The 20548-nt window shown below is 35.9% G+C and overlaps 2 protein-coding genes across 8 annotated transcripts in view; one reads left to right on the forward strand and one right to left on the reverse strand.

The window, feature by feature from the left end:
• The window catches only part of CSPP1 (centrosome and spindle pole associated protein 1), a 204042-nt gene that overhangs the window by 150945 nt on the left and 32549 nt on the right, over positions 1 to 20548 (reverse strand). The window lies entirely within an intron of this gene.
• The window catches only part of PPP1R42 (protein phosphatase 1 regulatory subunit 42), a 66377-nt gene that overhangs the window by 13523 nt on the left and 32306 nt on the right, over positions 1 to 20548 (forward strand). For 2 of the 7 annotated variants that reach the window (XM_082363550.1, XM_082363556.1), the window contains exons 1-4: positions 7340 to 11397; positions 13335 to 13501; positions 14895 to 15033; positions 17291 to 17422. In XM_082363550.1, coding sequence (XP_082219676.1) covers positions 11269 to 11397; positions 13335 to 13501; positions 14895 to 15033; positions 17291 to 17422 — 567 coding nt within the window. In that variant the 5' untranslated portion in view covers positions 7340 to 11268. Of the gene's footprint in view, positions 1 to 7339; positions 11398 to 13334; positions 15034 to 17290; positions 17423 to 20548 lie in introns of those variants that run through there. The other 5 variants (XM_082363552.1, XM_082363551.1, XM_082363553.1 and 2 more) reach the window with 5 other exon arrangements.

A 20548-nucleotide genomic window follows, 5' to 3' on the forward strand; every position in this document is an offset into this window, starting at 1 on the left:
TGTGTCCAAATCCAAACTAGTTTAAACTCCTGAAGCTTATAATGTCTCTGAAACAAACTATAGTACCAATAAAGTTTACTATTCTATTAACGACATGAATGGTGGTGTTTTGATGAAACCAAATCCTCTCTTGTGGATTTGATTTCTATAATGCACATTCTTTTGAGTTAACAGTCTCTATCATTGTGTGTTATGGGTTCAATTCTCTCCCTTTCCATATTCAAACCCCTGGAAAGTTTGCCTATAGCTTGTTGATGAGGTCCATTGGCCTTCCCCTGGTTTAATAAATACTTCACTTATATATTACATTAGCCTCTTTCCTTTTCTAGTTGTCTGAGAGAAATTTACTTCTATACAAACACCAATTTGTGCACTGGAACCTAGAGACAAAGTCCATTTATAGCATTGTCATTCATGAGGATTCAGATGATCCAAAATTTCTGTTTTAGCCCAGGTTAGAAAACAGAGCCTGAAGGAAAAATTCATGTGATAACACTTTTTGGGAGGCTGTAATCTCAGGGAAGGAAGAGAGAGGGAAAAAAGGAATGAGACAGAGATGGAAGGAGAGCAAATATAAGAGAATGTGTAACGCAGAAGTCTACAGCATGTTTTCAGAGGGACCTTTTGAAATGGCTGTGTCTCTTAAAAGTCTATGGGGGAAAGAAGGGAGAATAAATCATTCATGGTTCCTGTCTCCCATTAGTAAAAGTTATTCCCAAAGGGCATTGCTTCCTTCATAGTATAGGCTTGCTTCTGCATGGCCACCTGTACAGCAGTCTCCTGCCTCAGCTGTAAGGGAGAAACCCTGGGATGTATAACCTTTTTACGATGTGCATTTTTACCACAGTTATCATGTAAAAAATATATTTGAAATTTCTAGAAAAGTATCTAAAATTTTAAAATATGGGCCAAAGAAATCATATTTTTAAAATACTTTACATAGTTTAAAAATATTGCATTTTGACACATTAGCTACAGAGAATGTAATTCCTAAAAGATGACATTTGCAATATAAACAAAAATATATGATCCCTAAAAATGACTCTAAACAAAACCCTTATGCATGGCCTTAATTAGGAGAAAATTATAAAACTACTGAAAGTCATTAAAGAAGCACTCCTAAAAAGGAGAGACATACCATAGTGATGGAAATGATAACTCAGTATTAGAGAGATGTTAGTGCTTCACAAATTATTTATAAATTCAATGCAATTCCTAACAAAATTCTGACAGGATTTTTCATGGAACATGACAAGTTGATTTTAAAATGTATACGAAAGAGTCAGGGAGGAGAGGATTCTGGGAATATGGCAGAATAGGGAGCATCTGTCTCCCCACCTAAACAACAGCTGCACTGGCAGAACCTGTCTGCTGTTAACTATTTTAGAATGCTGGAGTCTGCTGAACGCTTACAACTTCCAGGGGAAGGCTTAGACAATAGACTGCATAAGCTGTGGTTCATGTTGGTCAGTTTCAGATCTTACCTCTGCAATAGCTGCCCATCCCCCACACCCAACCCTGTGGCAGGAAGCTGTGCAGGGGTTTCTGGAGCATCTTGCACACAGCTTACTGGAGCCAAGTGGGCAAAAAGCACTATCCACCAAATATTGAGGCTCTGCCCGCTAATCACTGATTGCTGCTTCTGATCACAGAGATGCAGACAAAGAGGTTGTACCTCTCCCCACTGTTGCAAGCCCCACTCCCTCTGGTTGAAGTGACTTCCAGAAGGATTTAAAGGGCTACTGCCCATTAGGTCCCCCCTCTTCCTTTATTTTTCTCTTTTTCCCCTTTTGGGAACCAGACATTAAACACTAGGGCATTCAAAAGCAGCTCCACATAAAGGGAAAAATAGAAAGTGACCTATACATGCCAAAAGAAAGGTTCAGACTTCGAAAAGACCTGAGAAGACCTTAAGTTTATACCTCAGGCTGATCCCCAGCACAGAGATAGCCTGTAACAATAAAAAACAAAAACAAAAACAAAAACCAAAAACAGCAAACTCTGGGGAAGGAGGAGAATCTGATTTTCAGAGCTACCACATTATTAGACTAAAATGTCCAGTCTTCCACAACAACAACAACAACAAAAACCAAGGCATACAAAGAAATGGGAAAGTATGGTCTACTCAAAAATACATAATCAGGGACTTCCCTGGTGGTCCAGTGGGTAAGACTCCATGTTCCCAACGTGGGGGGCCCAGGTTCAGTCTCTGGTGGGGGAACTAGATCCCGCATGCATGCTGCAACTAAGCATTTGTATGTTGCAACTAAAGGATCCCACATGCCACAACAAAGATTCCGCATGCCACAACTAAGACCCAGCGCAGCCTAAATATTTTTTTTTAAGTTTATTAAAAAAAAAAACTACATAATCATAAATTGTCCCTGAAAAAGACCCAGTGGCAGATATACTAGACAAAGACTTTAAAACAACTGTCTTAAAGATGCTCAAAAATCTAAAGCAGTAGAGAAAGTCAAGAAAATAATGTATGAACAAAATGGAAATATCAATAAACAGATACAAATATTAAAGAGAAATTCTGGAGCTGAAAAGTACTGAAGAAAAATGAACAGAGCCTAAGGAACCTGTGAGACAGCATCAAGCAGACAAACATATGCACTGTGGGAGTTCCAGAAAGGAGGGAGGGGGGAGGGGAGGAGGGAGAGAGAGAGAGAGAGAGAGAATAGGGCAGAGAGAATATTTGAAGAAATAATGGCTGAAAACTTCCCTAACTTGATGAAAAACATAACTCTAAACATGCAAGAAGCTCAATGAACTCCAAGTAAAATGTACTCAAAGAGACCCACACTGAGACACATTACAATCAAACTTTCAAAAGACAAAGAATCTTGAAAGCAGCAAGAAATAACTCATCACATACAAGGAATCCTTAATAAGATTATCAGCACATTATTCATCACAAACTTTCAGGTCAGAAGACAGTGAGCCAATATATTCAAAGTGCTAAAGAAAAAAACCTGCCAACAAAGAATCCAATATCGACAAAACTGTCCTCCAAAAGTGAGGCAAAAATAAAGACATTGCCAGAGAAACAAAAGCTGAGGGAGTTCATTACACTAGACCTGCCCTGCAATAATGCTCAAGGGAGTCCAGCAAGGTAAAATGAAAGAACACTAGATAGTAATTTGAAGCCACATGAAAAAATAAAGATCTCAATAAATGTAAAAACAAGGGGAATTACAAAAGCTAGTATTTTTGTAAAAATGGTTGGTAATTCCACTTTTTGTTTTTCTATGTGATTTAAGAGACTAATACATTTAAAAAACAATGAGTCTAAAATCTAGTATTATTGTAACTTTAGTTTGTAACTCCACATTTTATTACATAATTTAAGTGACTAATGCATTTAAAAGAATTGTTAGTTTATGTTTTTCGGTACACAATGTATAAAGATGTAATTTTGTGAGATCAACAACCAAAAAGGTGGGGACAGAGCTATAAAGACACAAAGTTTTATGTATTATTTAGGTTAAACTGGCATAAATCAAATTAGAGTGATATAACTTTAGGATGGTAAAAGTAACCACATGTAAATGTAACCCCATGGTAACCACACAGAAAATAGCTCTGGAATATACAGAAAAGGAAATGAGAAAAGAATTTAGTTCCACTGCAAAAAATCAACTCAACAAAGATAAGACAGGAAGACAGAAAACGAGGAGCAAAAACAGTATAAGGCATATAGAAAATAAGTAACAAGATGAGAGAGAGAAACATTTACGCACCTAATGAAAAACAATCAAAACACAATATATGAAGCAAAAACTGACAACTGAAGAAAGAAATTATTACAGTTCTACAGTAATAATTGTAGACTTCAATATTCTACTCTCAATAATGGATAAAACAACCAAACAAAAGTAAGGAAATAGAGGTCTTAAACAACATAATAAAGAAACTAGGTCTAACAGATATATACAGGACATTCTACCCAACAACAACAGCAAGCATATTCTTCTGAAATGCACATGAGACATTTTCCAGGATAAACCATACCTTAGGCCACAAATTAAATTTCAATAGATTTTAAAAGATAGATATCATACAAAGTATCTTCTCCAACCACAATGGGATAAAGTTAAAGACCAGTAACAAAAAGAAAATTGGAAAATTAACAATAAGCAATGCACTTATGGATCAAAAAAGAAATCACAAGAGAAATTAGAAAATTCTGAGAGATGAATGAAAATGACAACACAACATACCAAAACTTATGGGACACAAGAAAAGCAATGCTAAGAGGGAAATTTATAGCTATAAATGCTGACAGAAAAAACAAGAAAGATCTCAAATCAACAAGCTAACTTTACAACTTAAGGAACTAGAAAAATAACTAAGCCAAGGCTAGCAGAAAGAAGAAAATAATAAAGATTAGAGCATAGATAAATGAAATACAGAATATAATAGAAAACCAATGAAACCAAAACCTGGTTCTTTGAAAAGATCAACAAAATTGACAAAGTTTTAGCCAGATGGACTAAGAAAAAAAGAAGACGCAAATAACTAAAATGAGAAATGAAAGCGGGGATGTTACTACCAATTCTACAGAAATGAAAAGGATTATGAGAGTACTATGAACAATTGTATGCCAAAAATTGGATAACCTAGATGAAATGGAAAAATTCCTAGAAACACAAAGCCTACAAACACTAAATCATGAAGAAATAAAAAACCTGGGGCTTCCCTGGTGCAGCAGTGGTTGGGAGTCCACCTGCCAGTGCAGGGGACACAGGTTCGAGCCCTGGTCTGGGAAGATCCCACATGCCGCAGAGCAGCTAAGCCCGTGTGCCATGGCTGCTGAGCCTGTGCTCTAGAGCCCGCAAGCCACGACTACTGAGCCCATGTGCCACAACTACTGAGGCCCACGTGCCTGGAGTCCATGTTCCGCAACAAGAGAAGCCACCACAATGAGAGGCTCGTGCACCGCAATGAAGAGTGGCCCCTGCTCTCTGCAACTACAGAAAGCCCACACAGAGCAATGAAAACCCAACGTAGCCAAAAATATAAATAAATAAATAAATTTATTTAAAAAAAGAAATAAAAACTCTGAATAGACTTATAACTAGGAAGGAAATTGAATCAGTAATCAAAAACCTCCCACCAAAGAAAAGCCTTGGCTCTGATGGCTTCACTGGTGAATTCTATGAAACATTTTAAGAAAAACACCAATCCTTCTCCAACTTTTCCAAACTTTGACGAGAAACGAACACATTCATATTCATTCTGTGAGACCAGCATTACTGTGATACCAAAGTCAGACAAAGACACTACAACAAAAGAAAACTACAGACCAATATCCCTTATGAACACTGATGCTAAAATCCTCAACAAAACACTACCAAACCAAATTCAGCAGCATATTAAAAAGATTATAGGGCTTCCCTGGTGGCGCAGTGGTTGAGAATCTGCCTGCTAATGCAGGGGACACGGGTTTGAGCCCTGGTCTGGGAAGATCCCACATGCCGCAGAGCAACTGGGCCCGTGAGCCACAACTACTGAGCCTGCGCGTCTGGAGCCTGTGCCCCACAACGGGAGGGGCCGCGATAGTGAAAGGCCTGCGCACAGCGATGAAGAGTGGCCCCCACCTGCCGCAACTAGAGAAAGCCCTTGCACGAAACGAAGACCCAACACAGCCATAAATAAATAAATAAAGTAGCTATTAAAAAAAAAAAAAAGATTATACACCATGAATAAGTGAGATTTATTCCTAGAATACAAGGATGGTCAACATGTAAAAACTGATGAACATAACATACTACATTAACAGAATGAAAGGAAAAAAACACATAATGCAGAAAAAACATTTAACAAAATTCAACAACCCGGATTTTCACAATAAAAACACTCAACTACCTAGTAATAGAAGGAAACTACCTCAACATAATAAAAGTCATATATGAAAAACCCAAAGTGAACATCAGACTTAATGGTGAAAGACTGAAAGCATTTCCTCTAAGGCAAGAATGCTCACTTTCACCACTTCTATTCAACATCACACTGGAAGTTCTAGCCAGAAATATTTGGCAGGAAAAAGAAATAAAAGGCATCCGAAATGGAAAGGAAGAAGTAAAATTATCTCTGTTTGCAGATGATATGATCTTATATGTAGAAACTCTAAAGATTACATACACACACACAAAAATGTTAGAACCAATAAGTGAATCCAGCAAAGTATCAGGATACAAAGTCAACAAATATCAGTTGCGTGTCTATATACAAACAATGAACAACCTGAAAAGGAAATTTTTTAAAAATTCCATTTACAGTAGCACCAAAAAGAATGAAACACCTAGGAACTAACCAAAGAGGTGAAAGATTTATTCACTGAAAACTACAAAACACTGTTGAAAAAATTTAAAGAAGACATAAGTGAAAACATATCCCCTCTTCAGGGACTGGAAGACTCAATATTGTTTAACATGTCAATAATACCCAAAGTGATCTACAGATTCAATGCAAGCCTTATCTAAATCCCAATGATGGGTTTGGTTTTTTTGTTTTATTTTTTTGCAGAAATAGAAAAATGTATCCTTAAATTCATAAGGAATCTCAAGAGATCCAAATATCCAAAACAATTCTGAAAAAGAAGAACAAAGCTAGACGACTTGTACTTCCTGATTACTACAAAGCTATAGTCATCAAAACAGCACGGTACTGGCATAAAGACAGAGATATAAACCAATGGAATAAAACAGAAAGCGTAGAAGTAAACCTCACATATACAGTCAAATGATTTTTGACATGGGTGTCAAGACCATTCAATGGGGAAAGGACAGTCTTTTCAACAAATGAGGCTGGGAAAGCTGGATATCCACAGGCGAAGAATGAACTTGGACCCTTATTTAACACCATATACAAAGATTAACTCAAAATGGATCAAAGGCCCTAATGTAAGGCCTAAAACTGTAAAACTCTTACAAGAAAACACAGAGCAAAAGCTTCACAATACTGGATTTGGCAATGATTTCTTAGAAATGACATCATTGACACAGACAGCAAAATTAAAAATAGGCAAATTGGGCTTCCCAGGTGGCACAGTGGTTGAGAATCTGCCTGCCAATGCAGGGGACGTGGGTTCGAGCCCTGGTCTGGGAGGATCCCACATGCCGCAGAGAGGCTGGGCCCGTGAGCCACAACTGCTGAGCCTGCGCATCTGGAGCCTCTGCTCCGCAGCCAGAGAGGCCGCGATAGTGAGAGGCCCGTGCACCGCGATGAGGAGTGGCCCCCACTTGCCGCAACTGGAGAGGGCCCTCGCACAGCAACGAAGACCCAACACAGCAAAAATAAATAAATAAATAAATAAAATTTTTTAAAAAATAGGCAAATTATAGTTCACGAAAATTTTTAAAATTTGTGCTATCAACAGAGTAAAAAGACAATACAGAGAATGGGAAAAATATTTGCAAGTCATACATCTGATAAGGGATTGATATCTAGAATATATAGAGAACTCTTAAACCTCAAGTGGGCAAAGAACTTGAAAACATTTGCAAATCATACACCTGATAGGGGTCTACAACTCAACAAGAAAACAACCTGATTAAAAAATGGGCAAAGGGCTTGAATACACATTTCTCCAAAGAAGATATACAAATGGCCAATAAGCACATGAAAAGATGCTCAACATCACTAATCATTAGGGAAATGCATATCAAAACCACAATGAGATACCACATCATGCCCATTAGGATGGCTACTATCAAAAATACAGATAATAACAAATGTTAGTGAGGATGTGGAGTTATTGGAACTCTTGTGCACTGTTGGTTGGAATGTAAAATGGTAAAGCCGCTGTGGAAAACAATATAGCAGTTACTCAGAAAATGAGCAGTAGAATTACCATAAGATCCAGCAATTCTGCTTCTTTATATATACCAAAAAGAATTGAAAACACAGTCTCGAAGAGATATTTGTACACCATGTTCACAGCAGCATTATTCACAATAGCTAAAACATGGAAGCAACCCAAATGTCCATAGATGGGTGAATGGTAAGCAAAATCTGGTAAATACATACAATGGAATATTATTCAATCATAAAAAGGAAGGAAATTCTGACTTATACTACAATAAGGATGAACCTTGAGCACATTATGCTAAGTGAAATAAACTTAGTCACAAAAATAAAATATTATTCTACTTATATGAGGTTCTTAGAGTCATCAAAATCATAGAGACAAAATAGAATGGTGGTTACCTGGGCCAGGGGGGAGGGGGGAGAATGGAGAATTATTATTTAACAGGGATAGAATTTCAGTTTTGCAAGGTGAAAAGAGTACTGGAGATAGATTGTGGCAATGGTTGTATAATATTATAAATGTATTTAGTAAAACTGAACTGTACACTTATAAAATGGTTAAGATGGTGAATTTTATATTTTACCACAATAAAAAAATTGGAAAATAAAAAAGAGTTAAGAACCAAGACGAACCAAGGTGGAGCGATATTATTAAGCTGTACTAATTTAGACAGGGTTGACCTGGGGATAGATACATAAATGAATAGACGAGAAATGAACCATGTATATATGCTGGGATAATTGGTTCTCCATAAGAAAAAAATAAAATTAAGTCTCTATCTCACTTCTTATACATTAATCAATTCTAGATTAAGACCAAAATGTGCAAAGCAAAACTTTAATATATTTAGAAGAAAATATAGGTCTTTCTCCTAAAATTAGGATAGGGAAGGAGTTACTTAATAAGCTACAAAAAGCATAAAACATGAGCAAAAAATTTCTTGATACATTTTACTACATTAAAAAAATACAGCTTCCATTTTTTATAAGATGCCATTAAAAACAAACTGAAAAATCAAGGAGAAAAGACAAGCTACAGCCTGGAAATAGATATTTGCTACTATATAATCAATAAAATATTAGTATCTGATAGAAATACACATGTATCTAAAAATTATTTATAGAAACAGAACCCAAAAGGAAAAATAGGCAAAATATAAGAAACTACAATTAACAGAAAAGGAATTCCACATGGTCAATAACAGGAAAAGACTCTCATCTAATGGCAAATCCAAATCCATTTTTGTTTCATTTTTATAAATAAAAATCTCTAAGAAAAGAAAAACAATGAGATATATCACACCCATCAGATTGGCAAAAAGTTAAAAACTGCAAATATCAAGGTTGACAGTGGTGTAAACCACATTGTAGAGCAATAGAAACTCTCTTAACTGCCAGTAGTAAAATTCTTTGGAGAACAATGTGGCAATATACAGTAAGGTTGAAAATGTCAGCAACAGCCATCCTTAGTTTTAAACCTTAAAGAAGCTCTTGCACATGTGCTAAAGATGTTGTATATACAAGAGCCATAAAAGCAACACTGCAAAAGCAAAAAATTAAAACACCAAAAAATCTATCATCAGAAGAAATACATTTCCTACAATAGGATTTTATACAACAGTGCATATTTCCTAGAGCTAATACACATCAACTCCGATGATTCTCACAACCAAAATATTTTTAAAAAATAAAGTTGGAATCAAAATAATACCATTTATGACTGTAAAAATGTAAAAAACAGTACCATATATTGTTTAGATACACACATAGCTGTAGCAAAAGTATAAAGACATGAATAGGGAGGTCTAAATTTAGAATAAACCCTAAATTTGAGAATGGAGCGAGAGAAAGATATAGAGGGGTTCAAACGTATTTGTAATGTTTTATATTTTCAGCTGACCTATGGATTCATGGGTGTGGTGTTATTCTTTATCATGAAATATTTTTAAGGTAAGATTAAGAAAAGTTACTTATACTTAACTAGAAACTTTGTTCAGAATATTATTTTGTCATGTTTGAAATTTCATCTGTAAACAATAAGCTTACATTTTTGTTATAAAAATAATGAATTTATGGAAATTTCAAAAATCTATGAAGATTTCATAATTTTATTCTGTAGATTATATCTTGCATTCTGAAGAGCCTAAGGATACATTCTATATCTTCAAATACTTTATTGTGGGCATTTTATATAATATAGCCTGGGTAATTATATGCCAATGTGTGAGAACACAAATTTATCTTTCACTGAATTCATTTTTTCCTCCTAAGCATTTATTTCACGTCCAGAATACCACACAAATTGAGGTGTTTGGTTGGTGAAATTCCAGATACATTGGAGTAAAAATGCTTAATTTTAAACCGTATTTTTGGTTACATATTGAATAAGAGAATATAAAACACAATTGGGGAAACTGGGATATTTATCACTTAAATAGCTATACTTTCTGGATGATTGAAAACAATAGGTTATCTCAAACTTATGGACCACATATGGATATCTTACATAAAGCAATATTTTATTAATAGCATGTTTTCCTTATTCAACAGCCTTAATATATTCCAGGTGAAACAATGAACAGTTATCTGTGAACAAAACAATTGTAGCATAATGACAGCAAACATTTATTGACCTATGTACCAGGTACTCTGTACATGATTATCTCATGTAATCCTCACAATATCCCTTGCAAGTAGGTACCATTATCCTACTTTTATAAGAACCTGAGGTAACATGCCCAAGATTGCCTAACCAGTGAGCAGTGGAGCCAAAGTTTGATCCCAGGCAGTCTGGGTTGAGAAACACTGCATTATGTTGCCTCTTTCTGGATTACAGTTGTAGTAACATAAAATGTCAAGGCCAGCTCCATTTTTAAGTATTTTCACCACTGTCCTGTGAATATGCACAAGTTTTTCATACCATGTGTTCTGACTTGGGAGACTAATAAGTATGATCACTTGGTCTCATTTTCAACTGTCACTAACTTGAGTGGTTTGAGACAGATCTCTCTCTGGGCCTTAGTTTCTTCATGTGAGAACACTAAATGATACTGAGGTCATTTTCAACTCCAAGAGAGAAAAATAATCCTTTAAAAGATGCCCACAATAACAAGTCAACACTAGGGAGAGGAAAAGATTTAAAAGTAAAAGTGAATGTGTATGGTGATTTAATCAATTTTGGTGTTTCAAATCTTTTTATGAAAAAAATTGAGGCTATAAACTTAGAAAAAACCTAAATATCCCTAAAAATGTCTATGAACTAGTTTATCAAATAGTTTTATGTGAGAAAATTACAGTGAGTCAAAATAATTTTTCCTAAATTGCTATGTACATAATACTCCTTTTTTTCTTTAATTTTTAGAAAGTTGGGCATAAAACAATACCTAAACCTGATTCTTAACATGGTACCAGAAGAGAGCTATTGCCAAGAATTTGATTTATAGAGAAATCATGGTTCGACTGACCTTGGATCTAATTGCCAAAAAGAGCACTCTTAAACCCCGAAAAGAAGAAACCACTTTACAATACCTGAAGAAAATAACTCATATAAATTTTTCAGCCAAAAATATAGATGCAATTGTAAGAACTGTGAAATTATTTCCTATTTTTATATAATTAACAATGTAAAGTTTAGAAACTGGTATCAGGGCATACCTTCTTTTTAATTATATTTTGATTAGTCAGCTTTATATTATGTTTTTATTTTAGTTTCCTGCTTGTGATGTTAAACTTTAAAAATTAAGCCTCTATAAAATACACCATTGTAATTGTTAAATATATGTGTTAAATATATATGTTCCCCTAAAATTCTTTACAGTATAGCAAACTAGATTTGGAAGTATATGTTGGAAAATAATTTCAAAGATAATTAGTTTTGGATAATTCCAAAGTCTTGGAATATGAATTTTTAACATATCAAAATATTAAGAATTATATGTAAGTACCATATTTCAAAACATGAACAGTGACATCTTTTTGCACATAATTTGACTGGTTATATAAATGTAGGTTATACCATGTCAGTTATATCAGACAAGATTATGTTAACTTGGATATATACTCCGTGCTAAGCTAATTTTCTCTGTGCTAAGCTAGTTTTTGGCTTTAATTTGGGAAATTTTAAAGGCAGCAATAACCCTTTTAGGCCATTTGTATTGGTATCCGTTGTCTACAATAAAATGCTAAAGACTACAGATAAGCAAAATTTTCTTGGAAGCATAAGCTACATGAGGGCAGGGATCATGTCTTTTTTTTTCACATCACTCTAAATCCCCTATCCAGTACGGTGCCCGACTCATATTAAGTGCTTTAATAAATATTTACTGAATGAATGAATGAATGAAAAAAACACAAAAGCTCCAGGCAAAATTGTCAATTAAGACAGTCAGGGGTTTTTTTTTGCAGAGACCTTCTTCAGCTCCCATTCTATATTCCTTTCCAGTTTCCAGGTGAGCCTTCTCCCTAACTGCCCAAACCTCATGTTTCCTCTTTATTGCCCAGAGAACTCTGCCTCATCATACCATCACAGACAGCTTTCTCCGGAGAGCTTCCATTTAATGTACTTTTGGCCCCTCACAATCAGTACTCCTTCAGTGTGGAGGACCTCTGTTAGGACGAAAGCAAACTGGTTTAAATAATTCAACCGGTTCCTAAGATGTGGCTGTATTTTAAAAGATCTTGTTGACTTAATGAAAGCTGAGATATTTTTGAGCAGAATTTCACTTTACCTCTTGCCTACTTACTCTAGACTAACTCTACCACCACACAAGAAATGACAGACTTTTTAAAATACCTTTATTTTCTTACCTCAAAAGTAAGTGGTGTTCATTTATAAAACACATATAAATACATATAAAATAAATATAAAAAGAAAGAAATTGACTTGAAATCCTTCCATGCATAGAAAACCAATGTTAACATTTAGGTGATGTCCTTTCAGTCTTTTTTCTAGGCATGTATTCATATAATTTTACAATAATGGGTCATGTTGAATATACTGTTTTCATTTTGTTATGAGATCTACAAGATATTACTAAAGAAATTAAAGGATAATTAATGGTTATACAGTATTCCCTTCAATAGCATTATCATAGTTTCTTTATTAATCCATTGTTCTTGAATATCTAGGTGACTTCCAGTGGTTTTTCAGTATTATAAACCACAACAGTTTATTTCCAATTCTACAGAAAGATTAAGCCCTGATTCATAATGTTGAAGCAATAATTTGTTAGATGCTTCAACTTCCAGAGGAGCCTAATTGCTTCCAAGGAAAACTGCTTGCCCTAGGAAAATCTTTCTTAACAAACACAATTTTATTGATAAGGTTACAGAGTACTAAAACCTAGAACTAATTTTATAATCATTCTAATCTCGTTTTGACTGTGTTAAGAACAGAGGAATTCTGTTCTTTTATATTAACCTTAATGAAATGTGTAGAATGATTAAGTGAAAAACTTTCTTAAAAACACAAGTTTTCAGGAGAAATTAAGTATCACCTGTTTTTATTTTTCTTTTAGGAAGACCTCTCTCTTTGCAAAAATCTTAGTGTTTTATATTTGTATGATAACTGTATTAGTCAAATCACTAACCTGAATTATGCCACAAATCTGACCCACTTATACCTACAAAACAATTGTATTTCATGTATAGAGAACCTCGGGTCATTAAAGAAACTGGAAAAACTGTAAGTGCTTTTATTTCTAAGTAATGTAATTGTCATCATTACAGTAATATTTTTGCATGCAGGCATTTCCTTTATCTGCCTCATTTTTATTCTTTTGCAGTATTATTAGTATTAAATAAATAGTTATACATGTAATACTTGACAATTTGTGTTTTATTAACCCTGATAACTTCTTTTGAAAGAGGGTGAGTTGTCTTAAGGGCTTATAGGGATACCTGAAACCTGCTTATTTAGGCTCAACTGGTGAAAAAAGTTTCCATGAAACCCAAATGAGTTCTGTGCCTTTTAGAATCACACATCTCAAAAGGGCAGGGTCATAGAGCTGGTAACGTTGATATAGATGTGATTGTAAAAGGCATTTACTGCCTATGATGATTTTAAACAATGAGGTCCAGTGGATCCAATTTCCCCAGATTGGAGGAACGATCAGTACTTCTCAAAAAGCAGGCCAAGTGCCTCAGAATGGGGAAAATAAGTGGGGTGGAAGATGCTTATTAAAACTTCAGATTGCTATACAAAACAGATCAGCAACAAGGCTTTACTATATAACACAGGGAATTATATTCAATATCTTATAATAACCCATAATGGAAAAATAATCTGAAAAATATATATATAACTGAATCACTTTGCTGTACACCTGAAACTAACACAATGTTGTAAATCAACTATATGTCAATTAAAAAATGCAGATTGCTGGGTTCCAACCTAGGTAACCAAATCAGAATCTCTGGAGGTTAAGCTCAGAAATCTTCATTTTTAAACCTATGACCCAGGTGATTCTTATGCACTTCAACACAACAGGAGCACTGGTAGACAGGACTATTTCTCTCACTTTAAAAAAATAAACATTTCTCAGCCTTAATTAAGTGTAAGAATCAAATAAATAAACTTTTCATTGATTCAATATAAAGAGAACATTCTGCACGTACAGTTGACCCTTGACCAACATAGGTTTGAACTGTGCAGATCCACTTACACATGGATTTTTTTCAATAGTAAATAATACAGGACTACACGAGCCATGATCCATGGTTGGTGGAATCTGCAAATGCAAAGTAACCAGAGATACAGAGTGCCCACTATAAGTTATATGCAGATTTTCCACTGCAGGGAGGTCAGCGCCCCTAACCACACACCCCCAACAATGTTCAATGGTCAACCGTATAATTTTCACATAGCTCCATGATTTTGTTATTATGTTTTTATCACTTCTAGACCATGATGCTCTCAGAATGTCTATTTTAAAATGGTTTACGGGGGTTGGTGGTGGTGGTGTGATGAACTGGGAGATTGGGATTGACATGTATACACTGATGTGTATAAAATGGATGACTAATAAGAACCTGCTGTATAAAAAAATAAATTTTAAAAAATGGTTTATATTTTGCAGATATCTGGGAGGCAACTACATTGCTGTCATAGAAGGCTTGGAAGGCTTAGAAGGACTAAGAGAGCTTCATGTTGAGAGTCAGAGGCTTCCCCTTGGAGAAAAGCTCCTGTTTGATCCAAGAACTCTTCATTCTCTGGCAGTAAGGCCACATTTGAGTATTCTTTTTTTTTTTTTTTTTTTTTTTTTCCTACCCCAGTGATCTGATTTCAACTGGTCTGCAGTGGGGGAGCAGGATTTTTTTTTTTTTAAGAAATTCACGTTCTTTTATTTATTTATTTATGACTGTGTTGAGTCTTTGTTTCTGTGCGAGGGCTTTCTCTAGTTGCGGCAAGTGGGGACCACTCTTCATCGCGGTGCGCAGGCCTCTCACCATCGCGGCCTCTCTTGTTGCGGAGCACAGGCTCCAGACGCGCAGGCTCAGCAATTGTGGCTCACGGGCCCAGTTGCTCCGTGGCATGTGGGATCTTCCCAGACCAGGGCTCGAACCCGCGTCCCCTGCATTGGCAGGCAGATTCTTAACCACTGTGCCACCAGGGAAGCCCCACATTTGAGTATTCTGACAAAGAATATAGTGATCAATACTTATAATGAAAAAAGGAAGGTACATCTGGACATTGTAATACTCTGCATGTTTATATGGCCAGTTGAGAATTTGAGAACTAAAACTAATTTTTCCTACATAATTTCTCAGAGACTCAGCAGCTATAAAATGGGAATAATAATTCCTGCCCCTAGGGTAACTGGAAGGATCAAAAGAAGGATGAGAAAAGGTTATATAAAGTATGAAGTTCTAATACAGATGTTAACTCATTCCTATTTTGACCTTGGTGTGAGCATGATGACTCAAAACTTAAAATTTTAGGAAAAAAGCCTAAGGAAAGAGGAAAGCACAGTTATTTGGAAAAATTTAAACAACCTAGAGAATCATTATAATGATAAGTCATTTTTTCCCTGGATCCTGATTTGATTGTAGGTTGCATTACGTACAGCTCTGCCTCATCCAAAGCAGGTAGAACTGAGAGCACAGATATGAGGTTCCAGCTGTCACCTGACAACCGGTCAAATCACATAGATGTTTCACAATGAGTTGAGAAGCAGGGAGCCAGAGGGTGCCGTGGAGGCTTTTACTGATCCTCAAAATGAGATTTGATAGGATATGCTACTTTCAATTCTGGGGCAAGGAATGTAAATGGAACAGATTTCGTTGGTTTTACTTTAGAGGGCCCAAAAACAGAGGGCAACAGAAGGTTTTTTTAACGAAATTTATAACAATTGAGGGGTAGTGCTATAAATTGAAAAAGAAAGGAGTGATCTGATTTCTGTCCTACCCTCCCTACTATCCCATAGAAACAACTGTGTCTCAGCTCAACCTCAGCTGAACCAAGCAGACTCACGCCACTGTGGAGATGAATAGTTTTATTACAGATTATTACCGAAAACGTTTTTTTGCTTGCTCATTTTTGCAGATTCAAGCAGATTCTGAAATTCTAAATATAAGGTATACTTTTTAAGCTGTACATCAGGTCTTAAAAAGTATCAGGAAGTATCTTCTCTAAAGGTTAGCTATGTGTGGACACCTGGGTGGGTAGTCTCCATATTGGTAGAGAATCCCGGGCCTTAGATTTTAAGATGGCTCTGATTTAGTGTTGCTCTAATGTATATTTATGTCCTCATTAACGGCTGATGTTGAACTTCTTGTTAATTAGATAATTATTATTTTAACTGGTTTCTGAACATATGGATTACCAAGAGAAAACTATATGGAGAGATAGAGATAAAAATAAAAATCAGATATTCTTTCAATTCTTGGTCATGTTTCCTATTTAGAAAAATAAAGATAAAAACTATTTCTCCCAGGGACTTCCCTGGCGGTCCAGTGGTTAGACTCCACGCTTCCAATGCATGGCGTGCGGGTTCGAGCCCTGGTTGGGAACTAAGATCCCACAAGCCACACAATGTGGCCAAAAAAAACCCAAAACAAACAAACAAACAAAAAATTATTTCTCCCTAATCTTAGTGATATTTAACACAAAATGATAATTTGCTTGAACTGAAATAACCATTTTTTCTATATTGTGTTATCATTTGCTTATTGGGACATCTTTTTTCTCTCTTTGCTTCTTTCTTGGCTTCTTTCTATAAATTTCTCTTATATCTTGGAAGAGAAAAATTGGACTTACAAAGGAACTTTAGACAAAAATAGTAAGTTACATTACAATTACTATAGTTCTAAAAATTCCATCTGAAAAAAGATATGACATAATCTCCAAGGATTTTTATTTTCTTGCCTAAAGAGCAAAACAGCCTGAACTGATAAATTTTTAATTTTTCACAGATTAGGATTTCTTGTTTCTATATATAGTATTTAATTAGACTATTTATTAACCCTAATTTAGTTACCTTTCTTACAGAAATCCCTCTCTATATTGAATATCAGCAATAATAATATTGATGACATAAGAGACTTAGAAATACTGGAGAATCTTAATCAGCTCATAGCAGTTGACAACCAACTTCTGCATGTGAAGGTAAGGTAAAGGAAAAATTTTTTAATATTTACATGAAATTGTGATTGAAAAATACTTATTTTGCTAAATAACTATAAAATGTATTACTTTTTAAACTATTCTGAATTTGTCCTAAAACTAGTTTATGAATCTTTACTTCTTAATGCATTTATTTGCATAATTCTGCTGTCTTACCTGGTTTTCTCTTCCATACCCCAATGCCTCCATCCCTCACCAACAGAAAAATGTTTCTCTGAGAAGGAAGTATATACTTTTTCCACTCTATATTATTTTTCTATCAAATGTTTCCCTCTGGAGACTAGATTTCTTGCCCCTTAACTCTGATCTCCCAACGAATGAGTTTCTAGTAACTGTGATTAGACCTGAACTCTCTCCCGGCTGCTCCTCTTTGGGGAACACCTGGATCTTTAATTTATTCTAATTTGCACTAGCTATATTCATGTCATGTTATGCCATATCATGCCATATTCATTCAATTACTCATTCATTCAAACATGTATTGGGCACCTACACATTTGCCGGGTACTATACTACTCCATGTATTGAAAGAACAGAGGAAGAAAGAGTAGAGTCCCAGGGATTAAAAAAAAAACCCATAGTCAACAAGTGATAAGATTACAATGTGATTCTGTTTTCATAAGTATTGTGGTATCACTAACTTAGCCTGGGGCTAGGGAAGGCTTCCTGGAAACAGTCATCTGTGAGCTTAACCATTGCCAAAACCTCACAGTTTCTGGTTTGACAATGGGGTGGGCTATGATATAATTTCTTTTTTTTTTTTTTAATAAATTTATTTATTTATTTATTATTGGCTGTGTTGGGTCTTCGTTGCTGCGTATGGGCTCTTCTCTAGTTGCAGCGAGCGGGGGCTACTCTTCATTGTGGTGTGCAGGCTTCTCATTGTGGTGGCTTCTCTTGTTGCAGAGCATGGGCTCTAGGTGCACAGGCTTCAGTAATTGTGGCATGCGGGCTCAGTAGTTGCGGCGCACAGGCTTAGTTGCTCCGTGGCACGTGGGATCTTCCTGGACCAGGGCTCGAACCTGGGTCCCCTGCTTTGGCAGGCAGATTCTTAACCACTGCGCCATCAGGGAAGCCCTGTGATATAATTTCTTTACATAGGACCATAGAAGGAAGAATAGGCTTCTTTCTCCCATAAACAGAGCTCTTATTTCAAAACCACTTTCAGACAGCTATCCTCTGACCCTAAAAAAGTTACCCCTGGTCTTGTTTCCAAATTCAGGACTATTACCTGGCTCATCTCGTAACTACTGTAAGCAGTAGATAATTATGAAAAGAAATATTATTCTACTACAAATGAATTCCCCAAAATATTCAAAATGCCATTGAACAATCATGGTAGATATTTCAAATAAAAAGAAATAAGGAAGCATGACTCAATTAGTCATTTCAACTTACAACATGAAGGAATTAAGAAGTTCATGGGATCAATTCTGCATTCAAAATATTTTAAATTTTAGACTGCTCTTCTACGCTTTTTCATTGGGCATTTTGTATTCATCAAAATTATTTAATTTTCCTATGATTTCACAGTATTTGTATCCATACTGTGATAGATGGGTAGTCTTATATAAGATACTGTATACTATATATGTGGTCCTATTCAAAGTGACAGAGCCTGGAGTTTAGGTATTTGATTAAGTAGAGAGGACCTGGGATGTGCACAGTGTTCAACATTCACCCCATGGGAAATGGAAACAGAGTGGCTAAAGACAGCAGCTCACCTTTCCTGGGGAGAGAATGGTGGAGAAATCCAGCCTCCCAAATCTGCAAGATAAGTATTTTCCCTAAATGTTTTTGAAGGCCAGGTTCTAAGCACAATGCTTGGCAAATGTTCAGTAATGAGTGGTGAATATATGAATATATCTTGAAAGATCTGGTTAGTTGTTAATTATCATAATTACCAAGATTCAATGCAGTTATTGTCATTACTTTTAAAGTCTTATTCTATTATGCTTTAAACTCTGAATAGAAAAGGAGAGTTTAACAGGACAAAAATGCTAGCCTATAAATACTCCCAAAGGAAGTTTTTCTGAATGACATTAAAACCAAGCTATTTTGCCTACAATGATTCTCTCAGGCCAAGTTAACGTGAGATTAGAAAGGAAGGTATAGGGGCCATGGTCATGAAGTTGACTATATTCTAAGTGCAACAGAAAGTCACTGCACTTAGAATAAAGGTCCTTTTAGGCCATGGTCATGAAGTAGACTATATTCTAAGTGCAATAGAAAGTCACCGAAAAGATTATATTTTTTAAAGATTTCCCTATCAGCTATGTGAAGAATGGGTTACAAGAATGACAGCAAAAAGGTCAGTTGGGAGACTACTGCAAAGATTAAGTAAGAGAAGATGGCTGCTTGGAGATAAAAAGGAGTGGATGGATTGAAGGTATATTTAGGTTGAACTCATGGAATCTGCTGATTAGTAGGATGTGTAAGAATAAAGAAAAGAAGAATCAAGGTTTTTGTGTGAGGAACTAAGGAGACAGTGGTATGGTAGCCTTTACAAGTTGGGGGATACAAGGGAAGGAATAAAAGAATTCCTTCTATAGAGATGCCGATTTGATATTGAAATGCACGTGTAAAGTAGGCATCTGGAGTTCAAAGGAAAAGCAAGATTGTAAAGTTTGGGAGTCAACAGCATTTAAATGATACTTAAGAGTCATAGGACTGGGTGACAGACAAAGATAAAGAATAAATGAGGCTTCTGCAGAGCACCAACCGCCTGAGAGGAGAAACCCTGATGAATGAGGAACCAGGTGCCCTTCAGAGTAGGCAGGTAGGGAAGTGAGTGGGCAGGTAGGGAACGGAGCAGCACTCCTGAAGGTCCCCCCCTTGGATGAAAAGAACAGGTGCTTCCCAGGAATCAGGGCCATAGGGGTTGAGACTGGAGATGTGAGACCAATAGGCTGCAAGGAGTTGGCAAGATGAGTAAGTTTGACCACCCAACACATGGGGGCAGTCAGTGGGAAAACCCCTCAACTCCCCACAGCTTGGTCTGAGGTCTGCAAACACAGGGAAGAGTTTGGGACCTAAAAAATTAGAAGGGCAACTTAGGAGAAGGGGGCTTGGTGGTCAATCCCAGATCCTTTTCTGAGATCTGAGTTG

This window comes from Balaenoptera borealis (assembly GCF_965194805.1).
Source record: "Balaenoptera borealis genome assembly, chromosome: 17".
NCBI lineage: Eukaryota > Metazoa > Chordata > Mammalia > Artiodactyla > Balaenopteridae > Balaenoptera > Balaenoptera borealis.